This window comes from Erythrolamprus reginae, chromosome 5, assembly GCF_031021105.1.
Source record: "Erythrolamprus reginae isolate rEryReg1 chromosome 5, rEryReg1.hap1, whole genome shotgun sequence".
Classification (NCBI taxonomy): domain Eukaryota; kingdom Metazoa; phylum Chordata; class Lepidosauria; order Squamata; family Dipsadidae; genus Erythrolamprus; species Erythrolamprus reginae.
The window spans coordinates 69,277,899-69,305,576 of record NC_091954.1 but is presented as its reverse complement, the minus strand read 5'-3'; the positions used below and the strand labels follow the sequence as shown (position 1 = coordinate 69,305,576).

Sequence of the window (27,678 nt, the reverse complement as noted above, 5' to 3'; positions counted from 1 at the left end):
CTGTCTACATTTCTTTGATTTTTCTGCTTGTGCCATTTCTTTTCTGAAAATAATGAAATGAAGTCTCACCTGACTCAGTAGACTTTCATCTGTTATTCCTCTCAATTATTGTAGAAGCAATCAATGACTTGAGGTTTTAACATAACCATATAAATACAAAAATACCTTGGGACATGACACTAGTATCCCTGACAGCTTTGACTACTAGCTGTATTCTTGACTGATTACACTGCAACCTCTGCATATTAGCTTTATGGGCTGTATTCATGTAACATACTAAACTAAAATGCTCAAGTGTGTGGATGCTCTCCCTCCCACATCACAGTTTAATTAGCTTTATGCTTCATTGTGTCATTCTAATCAGAATGAAAACTAGGTTTTGGAAAAGTGGAATGCTTTGTTACTACAGTTACTAATTTCCAGATAGTAGTAGGTTGAGGCAACCTGGAAAATACCAAAAAATGTTAAAACATCTGATGAGAAGTATGTTTATGGAATACGTGCCTACTGAACAAGCTTTCAAGCTAAGCATATTGTGTTAGCATTGCAAGATACAGCACCTGTCTGAAGGTGGCTAATGTTAAAAAGAAAAACCCAGACCCAATTATCATTTGAGTAAAGGATGGAAGGAATCCCAGGCCTGTAGATTGGATTGTAGAAAAGATTCCTACAAGACAGAGGTGAAACACTTCTGCATTACGGCCAGGAAAACAATATGATTATATCCATGTGTTTGTGACAGTTGAGTACTAATTCAAATACAAAATACCTGGCCATTATCCTTGCAACTTTCCCTGATCATTGTGGATCTTTTGAAATTGTATTCTGGTGTATGTATTTATATACTAACACAAAGGTGAATGAATGCTATTTGAGACTCAGCATGACCAGATGTTAATTTGTCCTTACATTACTATTTTTAAGATAAAAGATTTCACTGCCTAGGCCAGTGATGGCGAAGTATGGGTGCCACTGGTGGCGCATGGAGCTATATCTGCTGGCACCCGAGCTGTTGCCCTAGCTCAGCTCCAACATGCATGTGTGTGCTGGTCAGCTGATTTTTGGCTCACAAAGAGGCTCTGGGAGGGCATTTTTGGCTTCTAGAGAGCCTCTGGAGCAGAGGTCTTCAAACATGGCAGCTTTAAGACTTGTAGACTTCAACTCCCAGAATTCTCCAGCCAGCATGGCTGGCTGGAGAATTCTGGGAGTTGAAGTCCACAAGTCTTAAAGTTGCCATGTTTGAAGACCTCTGCTCTGGAGGGATGGGGGAAGGTATTTTTACCCTCTCCGACTCTTCCGGGGACTGCGAAACATTAGCCTACTGGGCCCACCAGAACTTAGGAAACAGGCTGCTTCCGGCCTCCAGATGGCCTCCGGGCAGCATAGGAGAAGCTATTTTTGCCCTCCCCGGGCATTGAATTATGAGTGTGGGCACTTGTGTATGTGCAATAACGCGTGCACACACTCGGCACCCAAGGAAAAAAAGGTCCACCATCACTGGCTTAGGCAGTCAAAAGTTCCTCATCTTTTACCTTAAAAAATAGAAATTCTGGATATATGCTTCTGTTATTCTACCCTCTCCCACATTGTTTGGAATGAAACTGAGTAGTCTACCATTTCAATATGCAGAACTACAGATACATAATGATGCACACTAAAGACAAGGATGAAATAAAAACTCTGCAGATTGCTCCAAGGCAAACTGCTACCAGCAGTTGTCCGTTTAAGGATAATCAAATGCAAAGGACATGCTTATTGGGTTACAAGACATTTCTGCATAAGAATAAAACAGAGACGCTGAGTGAAAGTCAGTTTTACAATTTTCTTTATGAAATTAAATGTAACCCCTCCAAAGAGGGAAAGAGAAAGTGCAAGAATGATTCTGTACATGCTTCTAGCTTTCTATAACTGAAGGCTGGTCAGCTACAGTTGGACCCTGCAACATTTTGCATCACACTGCTGAATGCTCGTTCTCCCTGGAGTAACGTCATGCCAGGGTAGGTTGGATTCTTCACTTTAAATTTCACAGTACCAGGAAATCCCTAAACAATGGGATTCAGTCAGTTATGGCTTCTATCTATTTCACTATTGTAAGGCAAATCTTTTATCTAATCAAAAGATTATATGGAGAGAGACTGTGCCATCAATTTTCAAGTGGTTAGTACAGTGTTTCTCAACCTTGGTGGTTTGAAGATGTCTGGACGCTGGCTGGGGAATTCTGGGAGTTGAAGTCCACACATCTTCAAACCGCCAAGGTTGACAAGCACTGGGTTAGTATCTGAATATACACTCTCCATAAAAATTGGCAAACCTGTGTCCCTGCCTTCTCTTAAGCACCCTCACCTCCTCTGCAGAGTGTTACATAGGTGATATACCATAGTTCCAAATAATACTGCTTAGTTTGTAAGTGCCTGGCATGCCTGAAATTAAACTTTAGATAAATCTACATATTGTATCTTTAGGAATATAGGTCAGCCTATCTTCCACATTATGACTCCTAGATATGTCTGGACTGTAACTCCCAGAATCCACAAAACCTCACTTGCACCTATTTTGGAATTCTTGAAATGGGACTTCCACACAATTGGAGGGCAATCAAGTTGTGGAAGGCTGATATAGGCTCCCAAATGTTGGCTTTCTTCAGTGGAAAAGAAGAGGCAAAAGAGGCATCAAGTTAAAACCTGACAAAGACAGATTACAAACTTACAAAATACAGTTATTTGCACAGTTACATAAATAAAACATTTTATAAACATTGAAAAAAAAAAGTATTGTTGGCCAGGAGCTATGAGAAAGTAAAAGAAATTAAAAGGTAATTTAGGTTCATTTCCCCCTCCCCTATGTACATTAACTCAACGAGGCTACAAGTGTCCTGGCTCTTAGCCACAGTTCAGGTGGGTTAATCAAGTACTGGTTCCAGATCAGCTGTTTGACATAAGAGAAGGTAAGATCTCTGGGACAGCTCAGGCTGTTCTGAATTTCTGAAAATGTGGGTAGGAATAAACTGAGAATCTCATCATCCCAGGGCACCAGTAGGCATGTCAAATAGCTGCTCAGAGCAAGTGACTGAGAACTGGTGGTAGCTGCCCATCCTTTTCCTGTTAGTCTTCTTAAATCCCCAAATAAAGGTCCATAGATAAAAGGACGGTCCAGAATAAAAGGGACAAAATAAAGACTTTTTTAAAAAAATCGATATCTGTCTTTTCCTGGATACTTATCCGTATGGGCAGTCTGAGTTCATTTTCACTGACATACACACATGCACATGTACACGACAAGATCATAACACTTTGAAGCTCTTCCAGTTGATCCAAAGGAAAGGAGTCGGGACGGAGAGGATGCTAAGCCAGAGGTGGAGGCAGGACAGAAGCGTAAAGTGCTGTCTCAAAAAAAGGGATTCAGGCACAAGGTCAGGCAGGTTCCCCTCATTTTCGAAACGGTGCCAGCCTGCTGATATTCTGCCAGAAGTTTGAAGGTTTGCGTTTGGGCTCTGCCAGCATGAAGACTTGTTGCTGAGGAAGGTTAGTAGGCAGAGTAGGGTGTTTCTGGCGCATCAGGAAATCGTAGTACGTCCTAGTGATCACTGCTGATGAAATGAGCAAAGGGGGGGGGAAATTTTTACAGTTGTATCTTGTGCTCTGCCTCCTCTGAGAACAGGATTGTCCCATTCTCAATAGGCCTTTTTTAAAAAAAACCAAATTGCAATATGATGCTTTAAGCACTGTTCTTAAGCAGCAGGCCGTTACTGTGAGTACATGGGAAGAAACGGGGAGGACTACATGCTTTGCAGGTTGTTTTTTTATCAATTATTTATCTCACCAGTTATTTACCAGACTCTCACACCTCCAGAGGTAGTGGGATTGCAACACCCATTAAAATTGCATTTGTTATGCATTTGGAGAGTGCTAGAATAGTAATAGCTATTCAAGGATGTGGGCCTAATTATTAGGTTGTAAAAGAACACAAAACAAATTAGGACAGGGGTGTCAAACTCCGAGTCTTCGGAGAGGGGTGGCATAAAAGTCCAATTAATAAAAATAATTTCATTGAGGGCCGCATCAGGGTTGTGTTTCACCTCAGGGGTCAGGTTGGATGTGGCCAGAATGGGTCACTGATGTCGGGAGTACCTATGGCGACCTGAGCACTTTGCCAGCAAAAAATGGGCTCCCAACAGAGGTGAGTTCTTCCTGCTTTGTTAAGGAGTAAACCGGCAGCAAAGAAAACTAGAAGCCACCCCTGGCTCTCAAGCTCCATTTCTGGCTGCAAGGGCCTGCTGCAACCCTCTACCAGTGAAAACGGATCTTGGGCTCCATTTTCGCCAGCAGAAGATTGCAGGAGGCTGTCACAGCCAGAAACGGAGCTTGGGAGTCCATTTTCACTGGCAGAGGCACTGCAGGCTGGTCCCTGTTTCCAGAGTGGCTCTACAGGCCAGATCTAAACACCCCACCTCTACAGGCCAGAGCCAGCCGATGCCCATGCATCAGGATGCCCAATTGAAAAAGATTATTCTTTACGATGGGCAGTTAAATATTTGGTCCCATGGAATTTGGGAAACTAACATGCTCTTAATACAGACTCCACTTAATTCAGTTCGCAGTGTATCACTGCTGCAATTAAAGCTACTAATAGTTTTACGCTTATCATGCAATTTAAGCATCTTGTCCATGGCTCTAGAAAGGACATGTGAGAAACTTAGTATTTATCGCATGTCTCCTGTTTCTCCAGATAAGCACTGTCTAGAAAGAAGCAATGGTGAACAATATGCTGTCAATTATATGCAGTTCAGTACATGATGGGGAGGCACCACATTCCATCTTCACATTTTAACATACCCGTATTTTTCGCTCCATAAGACGCAGTTTTTTCCCTCCCAAAGTAGGATGAAAAATCAGCCGCGTCTTATGGAGCGAAGATGCAGGCAGGGAGGGGGGGAGGCGCTGGAGCAGAGGGGGGGTGGCGGTCTTCATCTGGAGACCGCCGCCTCTGTCGCCGCCTCTCCTCTTCCCAACCCCGAAGAGAGCCGCGCCTTTCGGCCTCTGGAAGTGCTGGGCCGGGGGACGCCTCCGTCTAGGAGGCGGAGCGGCACCGGAGGAGCGTTGGCGGCTCCGAGCCTTTGGGAAGGCTACGGGAATCGCTTCAGGAGGCGGGGAGGTCTCGAAGACCCAAAACCCAGCCAGTCGTTCGCAGCCGGTCGGCGGAGAGATGCGGCAGCCAAGGGGAAGCGACAACAGCTGCTGCCGTTCTCACTTCAGTTGTTTTGGGTAACCTTATTAACTTTCCCTTCCCGCACTCCTCATGGCTGGGCGCTCTTGGCTTTCCCGCTTCCCAAGCTTGGCCACCACAGCCAAGCAGAGCCTGAACGAGAGATTCAATTTTTCCTTAACAAATCATGTTTAAAGTTCAAATTACAAAAGAAAGACTTAATGAGCTGTCCTGAAACATCTGCAGTTTACAAACCAAAATTGAAAATTTTGCAGATTAGGCAGTCAAAACTTCTTGTGGCATAACAATTTGGGTGAACCTCTCTGGGTATGCTAATCATTAAGACTGATTTGTGTTATTGGATGAGGTTATTGGATGAGGTGTATTTCTTTAATGGTCAATTGCCACTCAACAACTTACTGAAAATGGTGGTAGATGACTCATAAAGCTATTTATCATTTCATTGTTTTTTCACTTTTTGCAGCCTCAAAATATACAGCCCTCCCATTTTCCAACTAAACTCATCAAATTGTGCTATTGTCATATTGTGGAAAGGAATGTTTTGTTTTAGAATATTCACGACAGTCAAGCTCTCAAATGTTTTCTGTGCAAAAACAAGTACTGTTTGTATATTTTCCCAATTCCCCTAGGGCAGTGTTATTGTAATAAATATTTTAGCCTACTTTTTGGCTCAAAATATTTTTTTTCTATTTTCCTCCTCTAAAATCTAGGTGCGTCTTATCAGCAGGTGTGTCTTATAGAGCGAAAAATACGGTAGTTAGAAAGTCAATAAAATCAAGATGATGTGAAATCTTTCATGCATTACCGTTTTCAATAAAAGACTCAATGCTGTGGCTTTCCTGTCCCACCAGGGGACAGCATCTGGCCAACCTTATCTAGGCTTAAAAGTTAGGCAATTTTAGTTATTGTTTGTCTGGGGAATATCCAAGAAAAACTAGAACTATAATCTAATCATGGGGAATTCTGAATGTTGATCCATACATCTTAAAGTTGTCAAGTTTAAGAAACACTGGCCTAGACTGATATGTTAAAAAGCATAGAAGAAGGCAGTGATAAAACATTTCTTAATTACTGCCACGAAAATTACCTGGAAATGGCCGTGAGGCTACCTGAAATTAAGTTCAGCTTGACAAAGATGTTAACCTTTCTGATTCCCGCACCACCAAATAAAACCAAAATATTCTAAAGTAATTACTTGAATTTTGAATTGTTTTTTTTTAAACTGCAGCTTCTGAAGATAACCAAGGATTGGATCATAGCTTATTAACTCACATAATTTTGGGCCATTGAGCTGTGATATTTATTTTAGGAGAGAGGTTAAGGAGGGCAGACATATCTCTTGACTTGCCTTTTGGCTTTCCACTCTGATTTTGTTTGCTGGCATTAAGCATAGCTTGTTTCTTCTGCATTTCAGTGATGGAAAACCCTTGAAGATGAAAGAGAAGCTGTTAATCCAACTTGTTTTTTTTAGATATGTCATGAAAACATATGCATTGGGGTGAGGAGACGGGGACAAGGGGCATATTAAACAGACAGTCCCAATGCATGCAGTAGAAACTATACCAAGCAGTATAACAAATTTAAATTAAGGTCTTAGGAAGAAAGCGATAGGAATGAAAAAATGACACTAAAACTATTCAGTCCAGTTTTTAGGAAGGATTTTTTAAGAGGAAGAACTCGATTTGTAAGGCTAAAAAGTTGCTGCAGGCAATGGGTCTCCGTGGGACAAGATAAAGGGATATGCTACTGCAGTCTTCTTCAAGCATCTCCAGATATATTGAGCCTATAATCCCCTGTCAGACTAACAAATCACAGGATGGGCTTGCAATTCTAGGAATTAAAACCCAACAGACTGGAAGCACATTAGTTTGGAAGATATCCATTTAGGGAATGGCTTTCCTAATTTTACTGAATTGTGACTCTCAGCATTCCTATCGTTGGTCATACAAGTAGTCCTCAATTTATAATCATAATTGAGCCCAAAATTTTGGTCTTAAATTGTGGAAAATGTAAGTTGAGTCATTATTTATTTATTATTTATTAATTGGATGTATTATGTGACTTGGACTCAATTTTACAACCATTTTTATCATGGCCATTGTGAATCACCTTGGTTGTTTAGCACAGCGTTTCCCAACCGGTGTGCCGCGGCACACAGCCAGGTGTGCCGCCAAGCTCCTAGGGAAAAAGGAGAGCTTAAGGAGAGCCCTGCCCAACTGGAGATTCCCTGGCAGCACCAGGTAGAAGCCGGCAATGCAGCACCCTTTTCCAGTGCCGCGCAAGGAGCTGGGAGTTTGGGGTGGGGAGCAATGAAAGTGCAGAGGCCGGCGCCGCGGCTGCCCCCACCCCCCAGTGCCTCCGTTCCCCTCGCGCCCCTGGCTTCTCGCCGCTGACGCCCGCCCGCCCTCCCGCTCGATCTGCCCCTTTTTCCAGCTCCTCCGGCGAGCGCTCGGAGAAAACCTCACAGCGGAGGTCGGAGAAGGTTCTTTGGAACGTCGGGGGTGCGTGCGCGCGCGCTCTATCCCCCAGCCAGTCTACCCGGAAAAGCTTTGCCGGCCTCCGCAGAGAAGGAAGAGAGAGAACAAGAGAGAGAAAGAAAGGAAGAGAGAGAAAGAGATAGCAAGAGAGACAGAATGAGAGAGAGAGAGAGAGAAAGAGAAAGAAAGAAAGAGACAGCAAGAGGGGGGAAGGAGGGAGATAGAAAGAGAGCCAAAGAGAGAGGAAGGAAGGAAGAGAGAAAGAAAGAGATAGCAAGAGAGACAGAATGAGAGAGAGAGAGAGAAAGAAAGAAAGAAAGAAAGAAAGAGACAGCAAGAGGGGGGAAGGAGGGAGAGAGAAAGAGCAAAAGAGAGAGGAAGGAAGAGAGAAAGAAAGAGATAGCAAGAGAGACAGAATGAGAGAGAGAAAGAAAGGAAAGAAAGAAAGAAAGACAGCAAGAGGGGGAAGGAGGGAGAGAGAAAGAGCAAAAGAGAGAGGAAGGAAGGGAGAAAGAAAGGGATGGAGAGAGAGAGAAAGAGGGAGGGAGAGAAAGAGGGAGGGAGAGAGAAATAGAGCGAAAGGGAGAAAGAGAGATTTTTTTTGTCTGAACTTTTTTGCTCCCCCCCCCTCAATGTTCCCCAGGATTTTGAAAATGTGAATAATGTGCCGCAGCTCAAAAAAGGTTGGGAAACACTGGTTTAGCAAACCATGTGATCATAAATCTGAATTCTTTTTTTTTTTTTGCCAAAAATAGCAAAAACCCATCACATAACTCTATGATACTGCAATTGCTAAGCAAACGAAGTGCAATCACATGACTACTGACGTGGTATGGTAATCATAACAAGAATGGGTCATAATTAACTTTTTTTTCACAGTTTGCCCTAGTCACTGGTAACTCAGCAGCATACTAAGGGTTATTGTTCTCCATCTTATACTTATGAATACTCTGCAAATCTAGATTTCTAGATTAGGGGGGGGAATCAAAAATTATATGTGATAGAAATTTTTGCAGTTATGTGACTCTTGAAAATGTAGAGACAATAATGAAGAGGGAACATTTTTAGAATTTAATATATAGTTAAGGTACAGGAAACCCAAAGGCGCTTTTTCAAGAGACAATTGGACTTTTCAGTAATTGTGAAATTGATCTGTCTTATTCTTTCATTGAGAAGTTGGAACTGAATAAGAAGTGAACTAGAACTCTTTTTTCACAAGAAGAGTCCTCCACTCCTCTATTCCACCAGACTTGAAATTTTGGACTTAGAAAACCTAGAGCTTCGTCACCTTCAATCTGATCTAAATGTAGTTCATAAAAATCATCTACCACAATGTCCTACCTGTCGATGAATACTTCAGCTTCAACTACAACTATACACGAGCACACAATAGATTCAAACTCAGTGTAAACTGCTTGAAACTCAACTACAGAAAATATTACTTCAGCAACAGTGATCAATGCCTGGAATGCATTACTTGATTCTGTGGTTTCTTCCCCAAAGCCCAAAAACTTTAACCTTAGACTGTCTACAGTCTGTAAGGGGCACACATAAGCACACTACTGTGCCTTCTGTCCCTATCTTACTGTCCTATTGTCCAAATTTACCTGTACCTACTTTGCTTTTGTTTATGTTTATATCAATACCTGCTATCTTGTACATGTTTTGGCAAAATAATAAAAATTAAAATAACATAATAAAACTAGAAAGTCTAGTTGCCTCTTGAAACAGCACCTTTTTTAAGGACATTCATGACCTGGATGGCTCAGAATTTCCATAGACAAGGTGTAGGAAACTTCCATGAAAGACATTCACAGCATAGTGGTTCCCAGGGATAGTTAATGGCTATTGAGTACCTATTTCCTGGTCAAGCTGAACCTGCTTCCTTTCATTCTCAAATGCCTTGAGCCAGCGTTGCTTCTGTTCTGGTTTCTTTGCACAGAATAAATGGACTTCTTCAGTGTCCCGACAATGCAGCTTGAATGCATTTTTAATAGTAATATTGAAATCTTTATCCTTTCCATCTTCCACGTCCAAAACCTCCATAAGGTCCATGTTGATCCGACTCTTATAATAGAGGATGTCACGCCGTAGGAGATCCTAAGGGGGAGGGGGAAGCAAGCATATTTCAGCGCTTCTATGATACAACAATGGTTAGCCAGAGAACAATAATTTCCCATGTACAGACTACAGTATAGAGTTTTCTGATCTGAAACAAAAATTACTTTCAGGAATTACGTTAAATTCCTTTTTTTACACTTTATAGCACTCTCTGAGCCCTTTACACAGTCAGCATACTGCTCTCAACAATCTGGGTCCTCATTTTACCGACCTTGGAAGGATGGATCAACCTTGAGCTGGTTAGGATCGAACTGCTGCATTGGGCACAGTTAGCCTGCAATACTGCATCCTAACCACTGCACCACCACAGCTTATATCCTTTGAGGATTCTCATTTAGGTATTTATTTTAATACTTCACTGGATGGATACATATAATAGTTGAAAATATTCGTAGAATTCTTTGTCTTTGTCATCTGTAGAATTTAAATTCTAAGGAAAAACAAGGTGGCAGTTCTAGTGGATTTAATTTGATAGCATTTTCATCTGCATCTTTTCTCTTATAAATGCTAAATACGTACCTTTCCTGCAGTGTTGCTGAACAGTTCACAACAGGCTTTTTCTATTAATGATCTTAGAACAAATACACAGAAAGCTAGCTTGAAAGAAAACTTCAGCCTTATAGGCATTTTGGCAGAGTTCTCTTCCTGCCCCTCCCAGATTCTTTCCTTGGTTGATTTAAACGAGTGATGGCGAACCTTTTTTTCTTCAGGTGCCAAAAGAGCATGGGTGTGCACTATCATGCATGCCCGAGTGCTCACATCCATAATTCAATATCTGGTGAGGGCAAAAACAGCTTCCCCTGCCCTCTGGAGGCCCTCTAAAGGCCAGAAATGGCCTGTTTCCCAACTTCTACATGGGTCTACCTTTGAAAAGTATTCGGAAACTTCAGATCGTGCAGAATGCAGCTGCGAGAGCTATCGTGGGGCTTCCCAGATTCACCCACGTTTCTCCAACACTCCGTGGCCTGCACTGGCTGCCAATTAGTTTCTGGTCACAATTCAAAGTGTTGGTAATGATCTTTAAAGCCCTACATGGCATTGGACCAGAATACCTCCGGAACCGCCTTCTACCGCACGAATCTCAGCGGCCGATAAGGTCCCACAGAGTTGGCCTTCTCTGGGTCCTGTCAACTAAACAATGTCATTTGGCGGGCCCCCGGGGAAGAGCCTTCTCTGTGGCGGCCCCGGCCCTCTGGAATCAACTTCCCCCCGAGATCAGAACTGCCCCCACCTTCCTTGTTTTTCGCAAATTACTTAAGACCCACCTGTATCGCCAGGCATGGAGGAACTGAGACACCTCCCCCAGGCTTTTACATTTTATGTATGGTATGCGTGTGTTGCATGGTTTTTAAATGATGGGTTTTTTAGCTGTTTTTTAATATTAGATTTGTTTCCATTGTAACAGTGTTATTATTATTGTTGTGAGCCGCCCCGAGTCTTCGGAGAGGGGCGGCATACAAATCTAATAAATTATTATTATTATTATTCTGGTGGGGCCACTAGGCTTGTGTTTTGCCCTCCACAGGATCCAAGGGCTCCCCTAGAGCTGGGAGAGAGTAAAAACGCCCTCCCCCCATCCCGCTGGAGGCTCTTTGGAAGCCAAAAATGCCTTCCCAGAGCCTCTGTGCAAGCCAAAAATCAGCTGGCCAGCACACGCATGCACATTGGAGCTGATCTAGGATAACAGCTCGTGTGCCAGCAGATATGGCTCCGCGCGCCACCTATGTCACCCGTACCATGGGTTCGCCATCACTGATTTAAACTGTGGTGCTTAGTGTAATAGGTCACCCACCATGTCATGTTCTTTAAGCAAAAGTGAAAAAGCAATTGAACAAAGATCTGATTTTGCTGCCACCAGGAAACAGTGCACGTGGGCAGAGGCAGCAGTAGCTCTTAGCTTTACCTTCTTGCAGCATACAAGTTGGTGATCAAAAAGGAAGAACATTCTTTGATGGCTTTTTGCTTGAGGCTGGGAAATTTTGGTTAACTCCCCAGAGTAGATGAGTTCAGAACTCTTAACAAGGACATCTTCACCCTGCCAATCAAAACAGAAGGGCACATCACTTTCTTTTCCACCGAAGAGGATAAGGAACATCCAGCAGCTTAGTAGGGAAAGTCTCTAGGGTCACAAATGGCTTATTATTCATCTTCCAACTTTGGACCCTCTGGGTTAGTTTCATTAAGACTAAAAATCAGGGCATCCACATAAAAGCGTTTGCTACTACAGTATTCCGAATCAATTTTTCTTCCTTTCTTCCTTGCCCTTTGGAAATGCGGAAAGTGTTTGAAACAATGTGTGATGATCTTAGTGTTATTTTTAAACTATTCTTATTTTTAAGAGGAGTCTGACTCCACTTGGGAAGTGGAGCAGTTAATCTTACATAAATCAGTCAGTCTGTATCAAGTGACTTACCATTGGCAATCATTTTTAAACATTTTATTAGGTAAAAGACAAATGATCTTGCAAACAGAAAATTACTTGGAATTACTCAATATCTACAACTTTAAAAATAAGCCTAAGCCATCATCTGACTGATGTAAGTTAGACTGAAATAAGCCTCACTGAAATTGATCACATCCCAAAATCGATTCAGAATTTTGGTACAAGTATGTCTTCTATACACATTGGAGATACAATTTTATATATTGGAGTCCAATTGGCTTTATTTCCCAAAACGGTATGATTGTACAGTAAATCCATAATATATTTTAATCTTCTTTTATGGTGTTTTATGGTCTAAAAGGTCACAATCCAGCAGAGAGGAGATCCAAACACAAGTACAATATATATTTACATTTACTCAAAAGCTTTAACCGCATTTACTGTTGATAACATCAGTGCTTCTGGCTTTGTGTTACATTGTGACCAGTATATTACTAGCTCAAAAGAAGGTCACCCCTTTATCAATCTGTGTTTTGTTTTCTCGCTAAGACAATGCTTCTCTACTTTTTTAGCTTTTGACAGATGACCATATCACTTACGATTCTGAAGTACAGAACATTTCTTTCCCAAACTAGAAAAACTTTAATCTTAGACTGTCTACAGTCAACTCCACCCCATTCGTAAGAGGTATGTAATGTAAGGGGTGTGCATATACGCACCATCCCTGTCCTACTGTTCTATTATCCAAATTAACCTATACCTAGTTTGCTTTTGTTTATGTTTACACCATATCTATTATACATGATTTGACAAATAAATAAATAATCAGAAGCAAACCTATTTTCAACAAACGCTGTCCATTTGAAAACAAAGTGGAAGGCATTAGATACAGTCAAAACATTCCCAGGTAACTGTAATTCAGACTAAGAATTAATTTAGCTTAATTATGGTTTTTATTGCTAAGCATCTGGCTCCATGTAATAGGAATGTTTGCAAACTTATAAATAGGGTTATTTATTTTAATAACAAACAGGCAGAATTAGTAGATTAATTTATCAATTAAATTATGTAAAATGCATTAATTTGGATGAGATAGTATATGGTATTCCTTTGTACGGTAGATGAGTTATGAGTTTGTGCACATCAGCAAGAGTAATGCTCATGTGGCTCCTTGTTTTTAAGATGTTTGCATTTTACCTCCCAGTCCTCTATTGCGCTCTGCCACTGAGCAATTTTGTCTATATTTTCCAAACGCCTCTTCCTTTCATTGATGAGCCGTGCTACATTTTTCATGGCATTCAAAGCAGCTTCAACATCTTTAAAATCCCTACAGATGAAATAGATTCCTTTAGAGATATGAGCAAAAATTGAACAAAAGTGTAAAGAACTAACCTTGCAAAAATTGGCAAAATGAAATATTGAGAAAGAAAGACAAACAGAGAGATGACAGAGGCAGAGAAAGAGGAGGAGAGAGAGAGAGAGTGCAATATATCATCATCCCAAATTTAATTTTCTCTCTACTTATTTGGCGAACTTAAACTATACTAAACATTTTGATACTGGTTTATTATTTTTCTAAACTACAAACCAGTTATGCTGATTGTTCTTAAATATTTGTTTTTCCAAGCGTTGAAGTACCATTAACCCTCCCTCACCCTGTTGATTTTGCACGGAAAGGCCGTTGGTCTTACCTAATAGGCTTCTTCTCATAGGGTGGAGATAGCACCTCGTCCATTCATCCAATAGATTGAGTCTTATAAGCCGATTATTCCTGCCTGTGTGCCAGAGACCCCAGCTTCATGAAGGCAGAAAGCTTGATGTGTGGTGCTGCTAACAGGTAAGTATCCCTCTCCAGTGGAACCAAAAGAAAGGTTAATGCAAAGAAAAGGGGACACAGGCATGGACCAGGACCAGAGAGAAAAAGCAGATTGGGGCTAGATGCTGTCTCCACCCTAGGAGAAGTGGCGTATCTGGTAAGACCAACACCCCTTCTCCATAGAGGGTGGAGCTAGCATCTAGACATGGGACATACCAAAGCCAGGTGTCCAACAGTGGACTGGTCCTGGGTCCAGAACTCACTGTGAAAGCACCTGCTGCAGGACCACAGATGTATCTTGTAATGAATGTCTGATAAACGGCGATGGAAAAACCCAAGTAGCTGCCCTACAAATCTGCTCGATTGAAGCTTGGGTCACATAGGACGCCATCATTACCGTACTGCAAATGGAATGCGCTGTCACTTAAGAGGGACTAGAAAGGGAACTCAGATCTTATGCCTTGTCCAATAGTAGAGTAGGATACCTTGTGGCCCATCATCAATGGTAGAAAGGAAACAAATAGAGATTCCATTTTCCTGATCAGAGACGTGCATTGAATTCAAATCCGCAGGGAGCTGCCAATATCCAATGTATGCCACCTGCATTCCAAGGGATGGGAAAAGTTAGGGCAAAAATTGGAGAGGATGACCTCCTGAGCCCTATGGAACTGGAAATTAATCTTTGTGGAAGGAAGGATCCAGATGAAGCACCACCCTTTCCAGGCGGAAGATGCATAGGTCCTTTCTCACAGAGAGAGCTGTGAGTTCTGAAATCTGCCTGGTGGAAGTGATATCTAAAAGAAAGGGAACCTTGCAGGTGAGGAGACGAAAGGAAGCCTCTCGCAAGGGTTCATAAGGCATCGCCATTAGGGAGTTAAGCACCCTGGACAAATCCCAGCTCGGGTACCTGAATAACTGGTAGACACAGATTTAGTGTCTATTGCCCTGGGGGACTCAAAATGGCTGCCAAAGACCAGAAAAATGGTTACTGGCAATGCTGGAGTGAGGCAAGTATAAGATGCCTAAGCCCCTCCCCTGCTGGCCAATTATGGGAGGCTTCAAAATGGCAACTAGCAAAAAAAATGCCTCTCTGGGAGTCATTCTGCAGCCAGCGATAGCCTCACTAGGTAGGAAGCGGTCCTGGGCGAAAGAAAAGCCAATCAAAAGAACACCAGGCATGAAAAGGGATTTCAAGGGAACCGAATGAGGGGTTGTTCCAATGAGCCGCCTGAATAAAAGGTGTTGCACTCCACGAGGGAAAGTCGAGAGCTTTTAAAAATAGCACTCTATCATTAATGGCCTCCAAATGGCACCTGAGCGCCCATCCATGAGGCAAGGAATAACAAGTACAGCTCCAGCAATAAGGTCCATACTCTGCCTGCCCTCCGCCCAGCCAATTCAAACGTGGAGTAGTAAACTCCAGTGGCTAAATGGTCTGTTTAGAACCACAGCTGTTCAGGCTGGGAATTTAACAATCTTAGCTTCAGACCTGGAAGCCAGCTACAGCACACACAGTGTGTGTGTGGGGGGGGGGAGTGTGGAAAAAAATTCCTCCAGCCACCTTTTAGCCTCTAATTGTGAGCACAGGCTCCCTCCAACAAAGAAACCTGTTAATGATCCATTAGCTGATAATCGGAGCATAAAAATTCCATTGGCAGCACAGAAGGCTAAACACGGCCCCTCAGGCATAAACAGAGCTGCCTACAGGTAGCAGAGGCAATCGGCTTTATCCAACTCAAGCCTAAGCTCTGAACAATTAAGAAAAATAGAGATCCCAGCGGAGAGGGGTCAGTTAGAAACTCAGTTTGAAGAAAAAGGAACCAGAGACTGGAACAAGAACAGCAATTACTTGATAGAGGGAGCTAGCACCACATGTCTGTCCCTGTCTGTGGACTGAGTAAATCTGGGGTCCCTGGCACACAGGCAGGAATGATCAGCTTAAAACAGTGTTTCCCAACCTTGGCAACTTGAACATATCAGAACTTCAACTCCCAGAATCCCCCAGCCAGCATTCACTGGCTGGGGGATTCTGGGAGTTGAAGTCCAGATATCTTCAAGTTGTCAAAGTTGGGAAGCACTGGCTTAAAAGACTCAAGTCTTATTGGATGAACGGACAAGGACAACCCATGTCTAGACGCTAGCTCCATCCTCTATGGAGAATGGATTATTATTTTCCTATCTCTGTTGCAATTTATGCCACTTTCTGATAAAGGCAATGGGATTTGTGGGCAAAATGTCAGGATTTCATAGAAGGAGCTTCTGAAAGCTGCAGCAATCATTTGCAACCATTCTTCTGTTACAAAGCAATTCGTTTTTAAATGCTATCAGGGGAAAATGAAATTTTCCCATCAAGGTGATTAACCTGTTAGATTTCTAAGAAAAAGACTGCTTAAACTTAATTACAAAGGAATGTTACGAAACAAAATGTGCTAGGATAACTAAAACAATGACATTTTTCTTTTCATCTTTTCTTTTTTTTTAAATTCCCCACTTCTCCTTACCTATGCTGTGGATTGGTATATTTCAGCAGTTCTGCAAGCTGCAGGGGATACTTGCAAATTTTCTGCACTGGCGTTAGGAGGAAACCATCTAGAGAGATATCAATCATCTTCTGAAGGAGACGGCATGCTTCGAAGAAATAGACGTATTTGTTCACTTTGGTAAGCTGGGAAAGTTCCATACAAGCATTTGGATGATTGTTGCAGTACTCCGAATAAATCTGGAATTCATTTTGCTGAATTGGAAGGGGGGAAAATATTATGGTGAACAGGTTCCATTTTATTTTTGAAACCAGAATACTCCAGCCTAACACAAAATACAAATGAACATAGTTTAAAATATATGAGTACAACACCAGCTAACTACGATGCTTAATATTTTTCTTGTTATATCATAAATTAGGTATAAAATTATATTGATGTACTAAATTTGGAAATGAAATTGTACTACCACAGCTTAAGAGGGAAGCTAAAAAATAAAAATAAAAATATCCCCGTGGTTTTTATCCCGCTAGTCATGATTAGCTTAACTTCATGAGCCGGGGTGGCGCAGTAGGTAGAGTGCTGTACTGCAGGCCACTGAAACTGACTTATAGATCTGAAGGTCAGAGGTTCAAATCTCATCACTGGCTCAAGGTTGACTCAGCCTTCCATCCTTCCGAGGTGGGTAAAATGAGGACCCGGATTGTGGGGGCAATATGCTGGCTCTGTTAAAAAGTGTTATTGTTAACATGTTATAAGCCGCCCTGAGTCTAAGGAGAAGGGCGGCATAACAATCAATCAATCAATCAATCAATCAATCAATCAATCAATCAAATAAATAAATAAATAAATAAATAAATAAATAAATAAATAAATAAATAAATAAATAAATAAATAAATAAATAAATAAATAAATAAATAAATAAATAACAGTGCTCATTTCTGTTTCCTAAGCCAAAGAGCCAGAATTGTCTAGAGTTTTTTCCATGGTCATGTGGCCAGCATGACATCACACCCCCAGAGTATGGTGAAATATGGAATGCTATTACATTCCTGCATGCTTGTATGTGGTACCTATTCATCTACTTGCATTTGCATGCTTTGAATTGATAGGTTGGCAGGAGCTCACGCCATCTTGAGATATTTGGCTCTTGAATTGCTGAACTGCAGACCTTTAATGGTCTAAAACTTAGTGCCTTAGCTACTCTAACATGTCAGTCTATTGCATAAGACTGAGGCAGATACAGTATTTTGTAAATGTCTTGCAATTCCCAATAATTCCCCTTCAGCTTAAAGCAGTGTTTTTCAAACTTGGATACTTAAAAGATGTATGGACTGCAACACTAGTACGGTGTTCCCTCGATTTTCGTGGGTTCAAACTTCACGAAAACTCTATACCACAGTTTTTCAAAAATATTAATTAAAAAATACTTTGCGGTTTCCCCCCCCTATACCGCGGTTTTTCCCGCCCGATGATGTCATACGTCATCGCCAAACTTTCGTCCGCCTTTAATAAATATTTTTTTAATAAATTTTAATAAATAAACATGGTGAGTAATAATCTAAATGGTTGCTAAGGGAATGGGAAATGGTAATTTAGGGGTTTAAAGTGTTAAGGGAGGGCTTGTGATACTGTTCATAGCCAAAAATAGTATATTTACTTCCGCATGTCTACTTCACAGAAATTCAACTTTCGCTGGCGGTCTCGGAACGCATCCCCCGCGAAAATCAAGGGAACACTGTATTCAGGGTAGGTAAAAGTATGGGAAATTGGTGAATACTCTTTCTCTAGTTAGTCCTCACTTTTTAAAAACATAGCTTTGTTTGTTAGTCATCTTATCTCTGGGTAACTCAGCTAACAATCATAAAAGATACAAATTATATAAACTAAAACATAAAGTTAATACAAAAATTATTGTTTAAAATAAAACAATAATTGACTACAATTATCTGAATGAGCTTGTCAAAGTTTTCGTCTTTCAAGCTACCACTGTAAGTATAATTTCCAGGAATAGGATTCACTGAGCTCAATGAATTTATGGAACTAAGCATTCTCAATACATCAGCCACTCCATCACAGGTGTTTGGGGGATGTTTTTCTTAGAATTTCCTGTCCAGAATAGACATTGCTCAGAATTCTTGGAGCGAAGTTCAGACATTTGAAGGGTATTGATAGATTTCATTGTGGGAAAAATCACCTAACCGCAATTTCCAGAATGCCTTATATAACCTTTAGCTTGCTTACTTGCACAAATGTCAACTTACATATTCCAAGAAGCAAGAGCCAATCTCACTTAGGTGTGGGCAATCTTTGTTGAACTTCTTCTCCAAGGCTTTAACAAATTTTTTCTGGCATTTGTAGATATCCTCAATATTACCAAATATAGTCTTCAACTGGTCTTCTGTGAACATGTCTGCTCGTTTACGGCATTGTTTTATATAGCCCTAGAAAGGATCAAGATTCATAAGGCAGAGTCAAAATAATCTGAAGTTCTACTCTGTCTTAGTCAGAATGCTATATAGATGGAAGAACAATATAATGGTGCTACAACAACTTAGTTTTTATTGACATCAATGAAAAGACTAATTGTTATAAAAACAAACCTGGAATTTCTGTATTCAAAACTGAAAAGATTTCCACTTTTAAGATGCCCATAATTAGAGACAGACATAATACAAGCCTTACATTAAATGAAAATAAATTGTGTCTACATGTCATATTAAAGAAAAAAACTCTATCGTAAGAAATGATTCATTGGTATTTTATTCAGTTTGGTTTTCTCAGATTCCTGATAAAATTTTATATAGAATGATGATGAGTCACAAAGAAAATATGCATATTTCAGCCAAAAATTGAACTTATTTTTTCTTCTATTATGGACTCTTAACATTAGAACCATCATTAATAAGGCACAACAAAGAATGTTCTTCCTGCATCAAATCAGGAGCTATTAATACAGTTTTACAGAGGAATTATTAAGTCTGTCATTTGTATTTCTATAACTGTCTGATTTGGTACAGCAACCCAATAGCACAGGTACAGACTCCAATGGATAGTTTAGACTGCAGATAAAACAACTGTAACCAGCCTGCCTTCCATAGAAAACCTATGTATTGTGCAAATAAGAAAGAGTGCTGAGAAGATACTATTTGCAGACTCCTCACATCCTGGACATAAACTGTTTTAATTCTTCCCCTTGGGATGGCACTATAGGGCATTAGACATAGGGACAGCTTTTCCTTTTTGCCATCACTCTGTTGAACACTTAATTCTCACAGTGCTGTCTAATGTCTGGGCATATTTACTCAGTATGCTATAGTATTATTCTTTATCCTTCTTATCTTCTTTACTCCCCCCTTTTATTGGTATTATTATGATTATTTTGATTACTATTATCCTGTTCCTTTCATGCACACTGAGAGCTTTTGAACCAGAAGGTTATTTGGTCAAATAAAGCATTCAATTCAATTCAAAATAGGTCTAAATGGTAGATAGTGTCATATTCTTGTGGTCTCTCAAATAAAAATTCCTTAAAGGATACAGTGCTTAAGACTTGAAGAAATAGAGTAACAGATGGTGATAATTGATTAATTTAAGGATAAGTTCTGGCAAACAGTTAATATTGTACCCATTCACAAAAAAGGGACTAGGAAAGACACTAGAAATTATGGGTCAGTAATCTTAACATCTATAATAATAAAGTTAATGGAATCATTCCTGAAAGGATTGAAGAACATTTAAGAGCACACAACTTGAAGGACCCAAAGTAAAATAGCCTTACTGAGGGCAGATGACATCAAACTAACTTGATTAACTTTTTTAACTGTGTTACAAATGTTTTGGATGAAGGTGAAGCTGAACATAACCTACCTGAATTTTAGCAAAGCTTCTGATTGTTCTATATAATGAGCTCCTTAAGAAGTTGTATATACTAGGGCTTAACCATTAAACGGATCAGAGGAAATAAAGTTGGCTCAGGGTTAGGTTCCCAGTGTGCCCCTGTGTTAATGGGAAACTGTCTGAACAAAGATCAGTCACTAGCCATGTACCACAAGGCTCTCTCCTAGGTCCTGATGTGATATAAGAGAAGGATGCTAGGTAATATTGTCTTTTTGTTGATGCCACAAAGGTATATAAAAGAGTTGATATTCCTAGAGGTATTCCTAACACGGAAAACAATTTTGCATTGCTTGAAAATTTGTTAGAAAATGTGGAGACTATAACTCTTTATTTCTAAATGTAAGATCATATTCTTAGTGATAAAGAATCCTCTGGTAGGGTACAGCATTAGACAGAATATAACATGATTTATAAAAAATATAAAATGATTTATATTTATATATTTATATAAAATGATTTATATTTATAGAGATGACTGCAAAATGTGTAAACCTTATGGACTGGCAGCTGTGAGGGCAAACAAAACTCTGGTATGGTGGAAACACCAGCAACAAAAATGAAGTCTTAATCTTGCTATAAAGGGCTTTAGCTAGACCGCATTTGGACTACTACAGTATGTCCAGTTCTGGAGATGTTACTTTAAAAAAGATATTAATAAGATTGAGTGAATCCAGAGATAGAGGCAACAACTTGGTACAAGCTCTGAGAGATAAGAGTTATCAGGAAAGATGGAGGAACTAAGCCTGGAGGATAGAAGGGAAAAGGAGGACATGATCGAAATCTTCAAATATATTAAAGGTGTGAATAAGATTCTAGAAAGCAGTTTTTTTCAATATTAAGCAAAAATTAAGAATACAGGAGCCTAACCTCAAACTGTCCAGACGGAAGTTCAAAAAGAATGTTAGTAAGAATAGTGTAATAGTGGAAATTTGGAATCTATTTCCAGTGAAGGTAGTAAGTTAATCATCAGTTTCTGAATTTAAACATGCTTGAGATAAATATGTGTCCAACAACTGACAATAATTAAACAATTAAATTAAAAAATTAGAATTAAAAAATACATTAAAAAGAAAAGGAAAACAAAGGGAAAACTCAATGGATCACTGGGTCTTTTCTGCTATTTGTTTTCTATGTTTCTACAGCTTTTTAGAATTCTTTTTTTCCCTTAAAAATGAGCCAATCAACATCTTTGATCAACACATACTAGCAAACAACACATATTAATTATATGCTTCATTACCTCACAGATGTCTTTTAAGTGTTTGATGTAATCTCTTTCTGTGCTTAGAATTTCATTAATAACATTGGTTCTCATTTGATCTTTTGTTGTATGTCCCATCCCATAGCGATGAGCAGCATTTCTTCCATCTTCTTCCCGACCATCTTCTAACTTCAGAGGATAGTCTTCAATTGGTTCATCCTGGTTTACTCGGAGCTGTATCACATATGCATTATTATCTCAACATTATTTAACTACAGTGCTCCCTCGATTTTTGCGGGTTCGAACTTCACGAAAAGTCTATACCACGGTTTTTCAAAAATATTAATTAAAAAATACTTCGCGTTTTTCCCCTATACCACGTTTTTCCCCGCCCAATGATGTCATATGTCATCGCCAACTTTCATCTGCCTTTAATAAATATTTTTTTAAATAAACTTTAATAAATAAACATGGTGAGTAATAATCTAAATGGTTGCTAAGGGACTGGGAAATGGCAATTCAGGGGTTTAAAGTGTTAAGAGAAGGCTTGTGATACTGTTCATAGCCAAAAATAGTGTATTTACTTCTGCATCTCTACTTTGCGGAAATTCGACTTTCGCAGGCGGTCTCGGAACGCATCCCCCGCGAAAATCAAGGGAACACTGTACTGAGAGGGAGAGGGAGTTTGAGCATCTGTGAGAAAATATCAAGCCTGTGATGTGTATTCTGTCTAGTGAAAACTGGAAAAGCCTTGGATCAAGCGCAGGGGTAGGGAACGTTGGCTCTTCTATGACTTGTGGACTTCAACTCCCAGAATTCCTGAGCCAATCATGCTAGCTCAGGAATTCTGGGAGTTGAAGTCCACAAGTCACAGAAGAGCCAACGTTCCCTACCCCTGGTTCAAGGTATGGACCTAAAAATCCCTAATTAATCTCTTTTCCATCTTATCTAGAAATCCATTTGTTTGTTTGCTATTATTACATTTATTTCAATAGCAATATCTTTGCTTCCTTTCTAGAACCAAGACTGACAATTATTTATCCAATATCTCTAGTACTGCTGCATTCTGCTATTTTTTCAAGGACAACAAACTCTTTTAATCATCTTAGAAGGACCGTGCACCAGAATTAGAGGTAACTGCAATGAGCCACAGCTGTATCACAGATGTGAAGAAGAATAAATAAAGAAACTTTTACTAATAAAGAGATGCAGATCCTATAAAAGGATATGGTTTCATAAGGAGGTGTTCTATGTTACAGAACTCAAGGATTGGAGCTGGCTATGCATTATTCTATGCAGGATTCATAGAAGAAACAAAAATATCTCTATAATTCTACACTTTTGTGTGTAACTGCCAGTCCCAAGCCTGGGAGAATTTGCCCATCATTACTTTACATTCCATAAGAACTGTAGTATTCCACATCATAAATTCAATTTTAAAAATGGCAAAGCCTGTTGAAAGTTTTGAGAAGAAAATGATATTTAAAAATTGCATAGTTCAGTTTCTCTTTTTGTATCCCTGTACTTCATTATCTCCTGAATATCCAGTGCAATATCACAATTTATGATATTAAAGATTAAGTATTTTTGATAGTGAATTAGGCAATTGGCCAATAGGATCATTGATCAATGTTTCATCTTAGAAAAGAACTTTATCTCCAATATATAAAGAATCCATTGGAAGTACTTATCTTTACTAATGTGGATATAGAACAAATGAGAGCATATTATATGAGTAACTTAAGACAGCTATAAAACATATATTCCTCAACTCTGCATCTTCATCCTAAAATATGCTTTTATTTTACTCATACATCAAGAATTTATAACTTTTCCTCTTCCACTCAAACTAAGCACCATACAAGGGAACATGAATGACATCATTAACAATCCTGGATTGCATCCCCAGAGCTTTGGTGTTGAAATCATGGGAATTGATAGTTCTAAGACCAATGCAATTGCCAAAAAAATTTATCTTTCTGAATAAACATGGGAAATATACAAAACATCCAGTAAATAATAATCCAAAAATAGGTTTACACAGTTTAAAAAGAAATGCAGATAACTACAAATTATTGTTGTATGAAAAATATATTAAAACTAGTAGCCAGCAGAATGCACACAACAATGCATTCAAGTTATCTTCTTTCTCCAGTTCATTGATAAAGGGTTACATAGCTTCTTACCCGTATGAAGCTAGCTGGGAACCAGCCTTCGTTCTCCATTATCCTGCCCCACCACCATTCTTTGTTAGTAGCATCCATGACTTCAACAACATCGCCAGCCTTGAAACCTAGTTCTTGGTCATCCATAGTGACATGATCCCAGAGTGCTTCTGCATAGACCACACCACCATCACTGATAAGCTGAAACAGATAACACAACATTTTCACAAAGTCACATTGGATAGATGAACCAGTTTGCTGGAAAGGAAAAGGACAAAAAAAGGGAATGAGTGTTTTTGTCCTACCTATACAGTAGACTTTAATGGAGATGTTATCATTGATATAAGAAAAAATAACAAAATTATGGCTTGTTTTCTGTAAAACCAGGAACCTAAAGTCGGCTAATGATTAGAAACCAATTAGCAAATAGGAATAATAGCCATAATCAAGATGAACATATTACAGTACTGAGGTTTATTGTATTTGTTCCAAACAATTCTGATAAAATTTAAGAAAAAAATATTTTGAACATCTTAATAAAATAATAGTGAAATATATTTGGCAGGCAAAAAAGCAAGAATTAATTTTAAAATGTTACAAAATGCAAGAGCTAGAGGATGCTTTGGATTATCTAATTGGGAATTGTATTACCAGGTAGCAGTCCTAACATGGATGAAAGAATGGATTTGTACTTAAAAATGCAAGGTTATTGACATTGGAGTGACATGACTTGCAATTGGGCTGGCATGCCTTCTTGTGGTATGGGGAAAGCAAGATACAAGTTACTTTCAAAGACGTTATATAAGGAATGTTTTATTGTTAACTTCGGGGAAAATTAGAGAACAACATTATTTGAAGAACTGGTTTGGCTTTCAATGATGGAAGCACTTATGCTTCCAAATATTATTAATATGGGAAATTTTGTTAGTGATAAATATATTTTAACTGAAAAGGATGAGCTCAAATCTAAACAAGAATTGAAATAAAGGGATTTATATGGTTTGGTATACACAACTGCAAATACAATTCCCCACCTCCGTTTCAGCCTCCAGATCGGCCGAAAATGCCACCGCCGATTGAACAAACGGCGCTCCGCCAGGCGGCGGCACCCGGCTGTAACCTTCTGAAACAGCCAGGCGCTTCTCGTCGGCCTCCGGAACCCGAACCCGAACCTTTGCTGAACTTCCAGGTTCGGCATTTGGGAGAATGCCGAGAAGCCCCCCCCCCCCGGTTGTTTCAGAAGGTGACAGCCGGGCGGCAGCGCCCAGCAGAGAGCCATTTTGCAATCTGCGGTGGGTTCGTAAGTTGAAAAAAGTTCGTAAGAAGAGGCAAAAAATTTCCGAACCCCGGGTTCATATCCCGAAATGTTCATATCACGGGGGGTTCGTATCACGAGGTACCACTGTAGTAAAGAAAATATATATTTCACAAAATAATAGCAGCTAGATTGTGTTTGCACAAAATTGGAAAAATGAGATCCCTATGGATGAGAATGTGATTAAGAAAATATTAGAAAGTGCAGAAATGAATAGGTTAACACTTGAAATATAAGACAATGAACAATCTGATTATTAAAGGGAATTATTTTATCAATGGCTAGAAAATAAATATGAAAAGCGGGGAAAAAGTAAAGGAGTGAAATAGAGAAAATGTTTTAATAAAGTTAAATAAGTTTAAAAGAGCATTGTTATAGTATTAAGTATAGTATATATTACTATATATTAAGTTAATAATAGATAAAATAATAAACATGATTTATTGTATAAAATATTTGTACCCAGACAACACACTGTTTAAAGGAAGATGATATTTGAATCAAGATAAAATAAATGTGTAAAAGAAACTGATTAGTAACTACTTAGTTTTATGTCAAGGTCGAGGAGGGGCACCATTTGCTTTGCTGTTAAAACTTGCATCCACTGCGTTCAAACTACTTTTTTTTCTGTTCAGTCATGTCCAATTCTCAGAGACTGCCTGGACAGGTTCCTGCCATTTTCTTGGCAAGGTTTTTCAGAAATGAATTGCCAATGCAAGGTGTTGTGGTTAGTTCTGGCCCATCTCCTGCCCCAAGGACTGTGGATGTGGGGGAGACATCCACAAGCTGCAGGCCTGTTTTGCCCCCGGTGGAATCTGCTGATGAAGGCTCCTCTGACCAAGAAGACATGAGTGACAGGGAGGAGGAGAGTGTGGCAGACAGCTCAGAAGGAGATCAATTATCTAGCTCTTCCATGGATTCAGAACAAGAGTTAATGATAGAGTCACACATGCCAAGAGCGATGCATAAGCAACAACAACTGAGAGATTATTATCAAAGAAAATGAGGCCACCTGTGGTTGGGTGGGGCTGTGGTAATTAGTGAGGCTGCTATAAATAGCAGCCTGTGGGTTTGGCCATTGTGGAGGATTATCTGATCGTTGTGTTTCATGACTGCTTTGCTGACTTTGATCTTTATGTGCTAATTTTTCCACGCTTTGAAACTAACCCAGAGAAAAGTGTGTTTCACTTTGTGAAAGAAGGACTGTGAATTGCCTCACAGCTGCAAGCTAAGTATCACAGAACTGATAAGGAACTTGTACAAATTACCAATTTATTTGGAGACAAGTGCTCTTTGCTATACAAAAAGAGTGCTCTGATTATTTGCATTTTTGGTATAAAGAACATTGTTTTGAATTTTCAAATGTGTGTGTGTCTGAAATTGTATCTGTGCAATTTTGGGAGGATTCTACCAGAGAGCTCGACAGAACAGCAAGGGATAAGAAGAGACCGGCCCAAGGTAACCCATCTGGACAGAACTAGAATTCACAGCCACATACACTCCTCAAAACCCACCTTTGCCGTCAGGCATGGGGAAACTAAACATCTCCCCCTGGGCACGTTGAAGTTATATATGGTATGTCTGTATGTGTGTATGTTAGTATAGGGGATTTCTTAAACTTATAATATTTTAATTAATTGGATTGTATTGGATTGTTTTTCACTTGTTGTGAGCCGCCCCGAGTCTTCGGAGAGGGGCGGCATACAAATCCAAATAATAAATAAATAAATAAATACCTCGTAACTATAGCATCTGGTCTCAATCTTAACATTACCTCCTCTCCAGCCTCACATATATTATAATTCTATCAATATAGGATCACAGATTCCCCTCCTTGAGCAATATGCAGTCCAAAAACCGGAAACAGTCATGTCTTTGTATTTAAAATACTAAAGGTCATTTTAACAAATAAAATAATAACCACTACACATACTAAATGCTTGTCAACATCTGGGGCTCTCATAATATCCCGGGGCTATAGAAGCTGAGGAATGCTGGATGGCTGTTCACAGGTATTTTGGAACTTTCTGCTAGATTAAAACTAACCCCAAATTCTTGTGTCAAAAGTTTCATCAAATTTACATTTTTATTCAGGTTGAGTGGCCCAGTTGGCAAAGAATAGTTGAATAATCGGTCTTTGTGTGCTCTTGCAAATAATTGAATTAAGAAGGGATGGAAACCTGTCTCTGCTAAAGAGATTTGTACTGAATTGGTAATTAAGATTCTCTGTCCTGTGCATAAACCATAAGTCTATAAGTATGCAAGAGTAAACATTTTTCATTTTTTTTCTTTTTATCGGAAAGACTTAGTGATAAACAGACTTCATTCCTGCTTGCATTTCTCTAATCATCAATCAGCTGATATCAGAATGGAAATGAGATCTAGACCGAAGTCAGAAATCTGAGTTGCTATCATATATTCTCTCTCTTGAGAAAAGAATATATTTGAATTTCATATATAATAGGTGATCAAATTAATCCAAGGAGAATTTTCCCCTCAAAGAAGCTCTTATCAATGCCATTATTTTGCGCTTTGTCAAGCAGATCACAAAAATTAAGCATGTTTATCACAGAGCTTTCCTGCTAATGAATACTAG

The 27,678-nt window shown here is 39.6% G+C and overlaps 1 protein-coding gene across 2 annotated transcripts in view; it reads right to left on the bottom strand.

Moving 5' to 3' along the window:
• Window positions 1-1,808: 1,808 nt before the first annotated feature.
• Window positions 1,809-27,678, bottom strand: part of ARHGEF4 (Rho guanine nucleotide exchange factor 4) — a 130,598-nt gene continuing 104,728 nt past the window's right edge. The window contains exons 5-13 of one of the 2 annotated variants that reach the window (XM_070752986.1): window positions 23,789-23,968; window positions 21,642-21,836; window positions 18,766-18,945; window positions 16,522-16,754; window positions 13,402-13,531; window positions 11,725-11,856; window positions 9,557-9,800; window positions 6,572-6,649; window positions 1,809-3,583 (exon numbers count right to left, since the gene is read on the bottom strand). In XM_070752986.1, coding sequence (XP_070609087.1) covers window positions 3,426-3,583; window positions 6,572-6,649; window positions 9,557-9,800; window positions 11,725-11,856; window positions 13,402-13,531; window positions 16,522-16,754; window positions 18,766-18,945; window positions 21,642-21,836; window positions 23,789-23,968 — 1,530 coding nt within the window. In that variant the 3' untranslated portion in view covers window positions 1,809-3,425. Of the gene's footprint in view, window positions 3,587-6,571; window positions 6,650-9,556; window positions 9,801-11,724; window positions 11,857-13,401; window positions 13,532-16,521; window positions 16,755-18,765; window positions 18,946-21,641; window positions 21,837-23,788; window positions 23,969-27,678 lie in introns of both variants that reach the window. The other variant, XM_070752985.1, reaches the window with a different exon arrangement.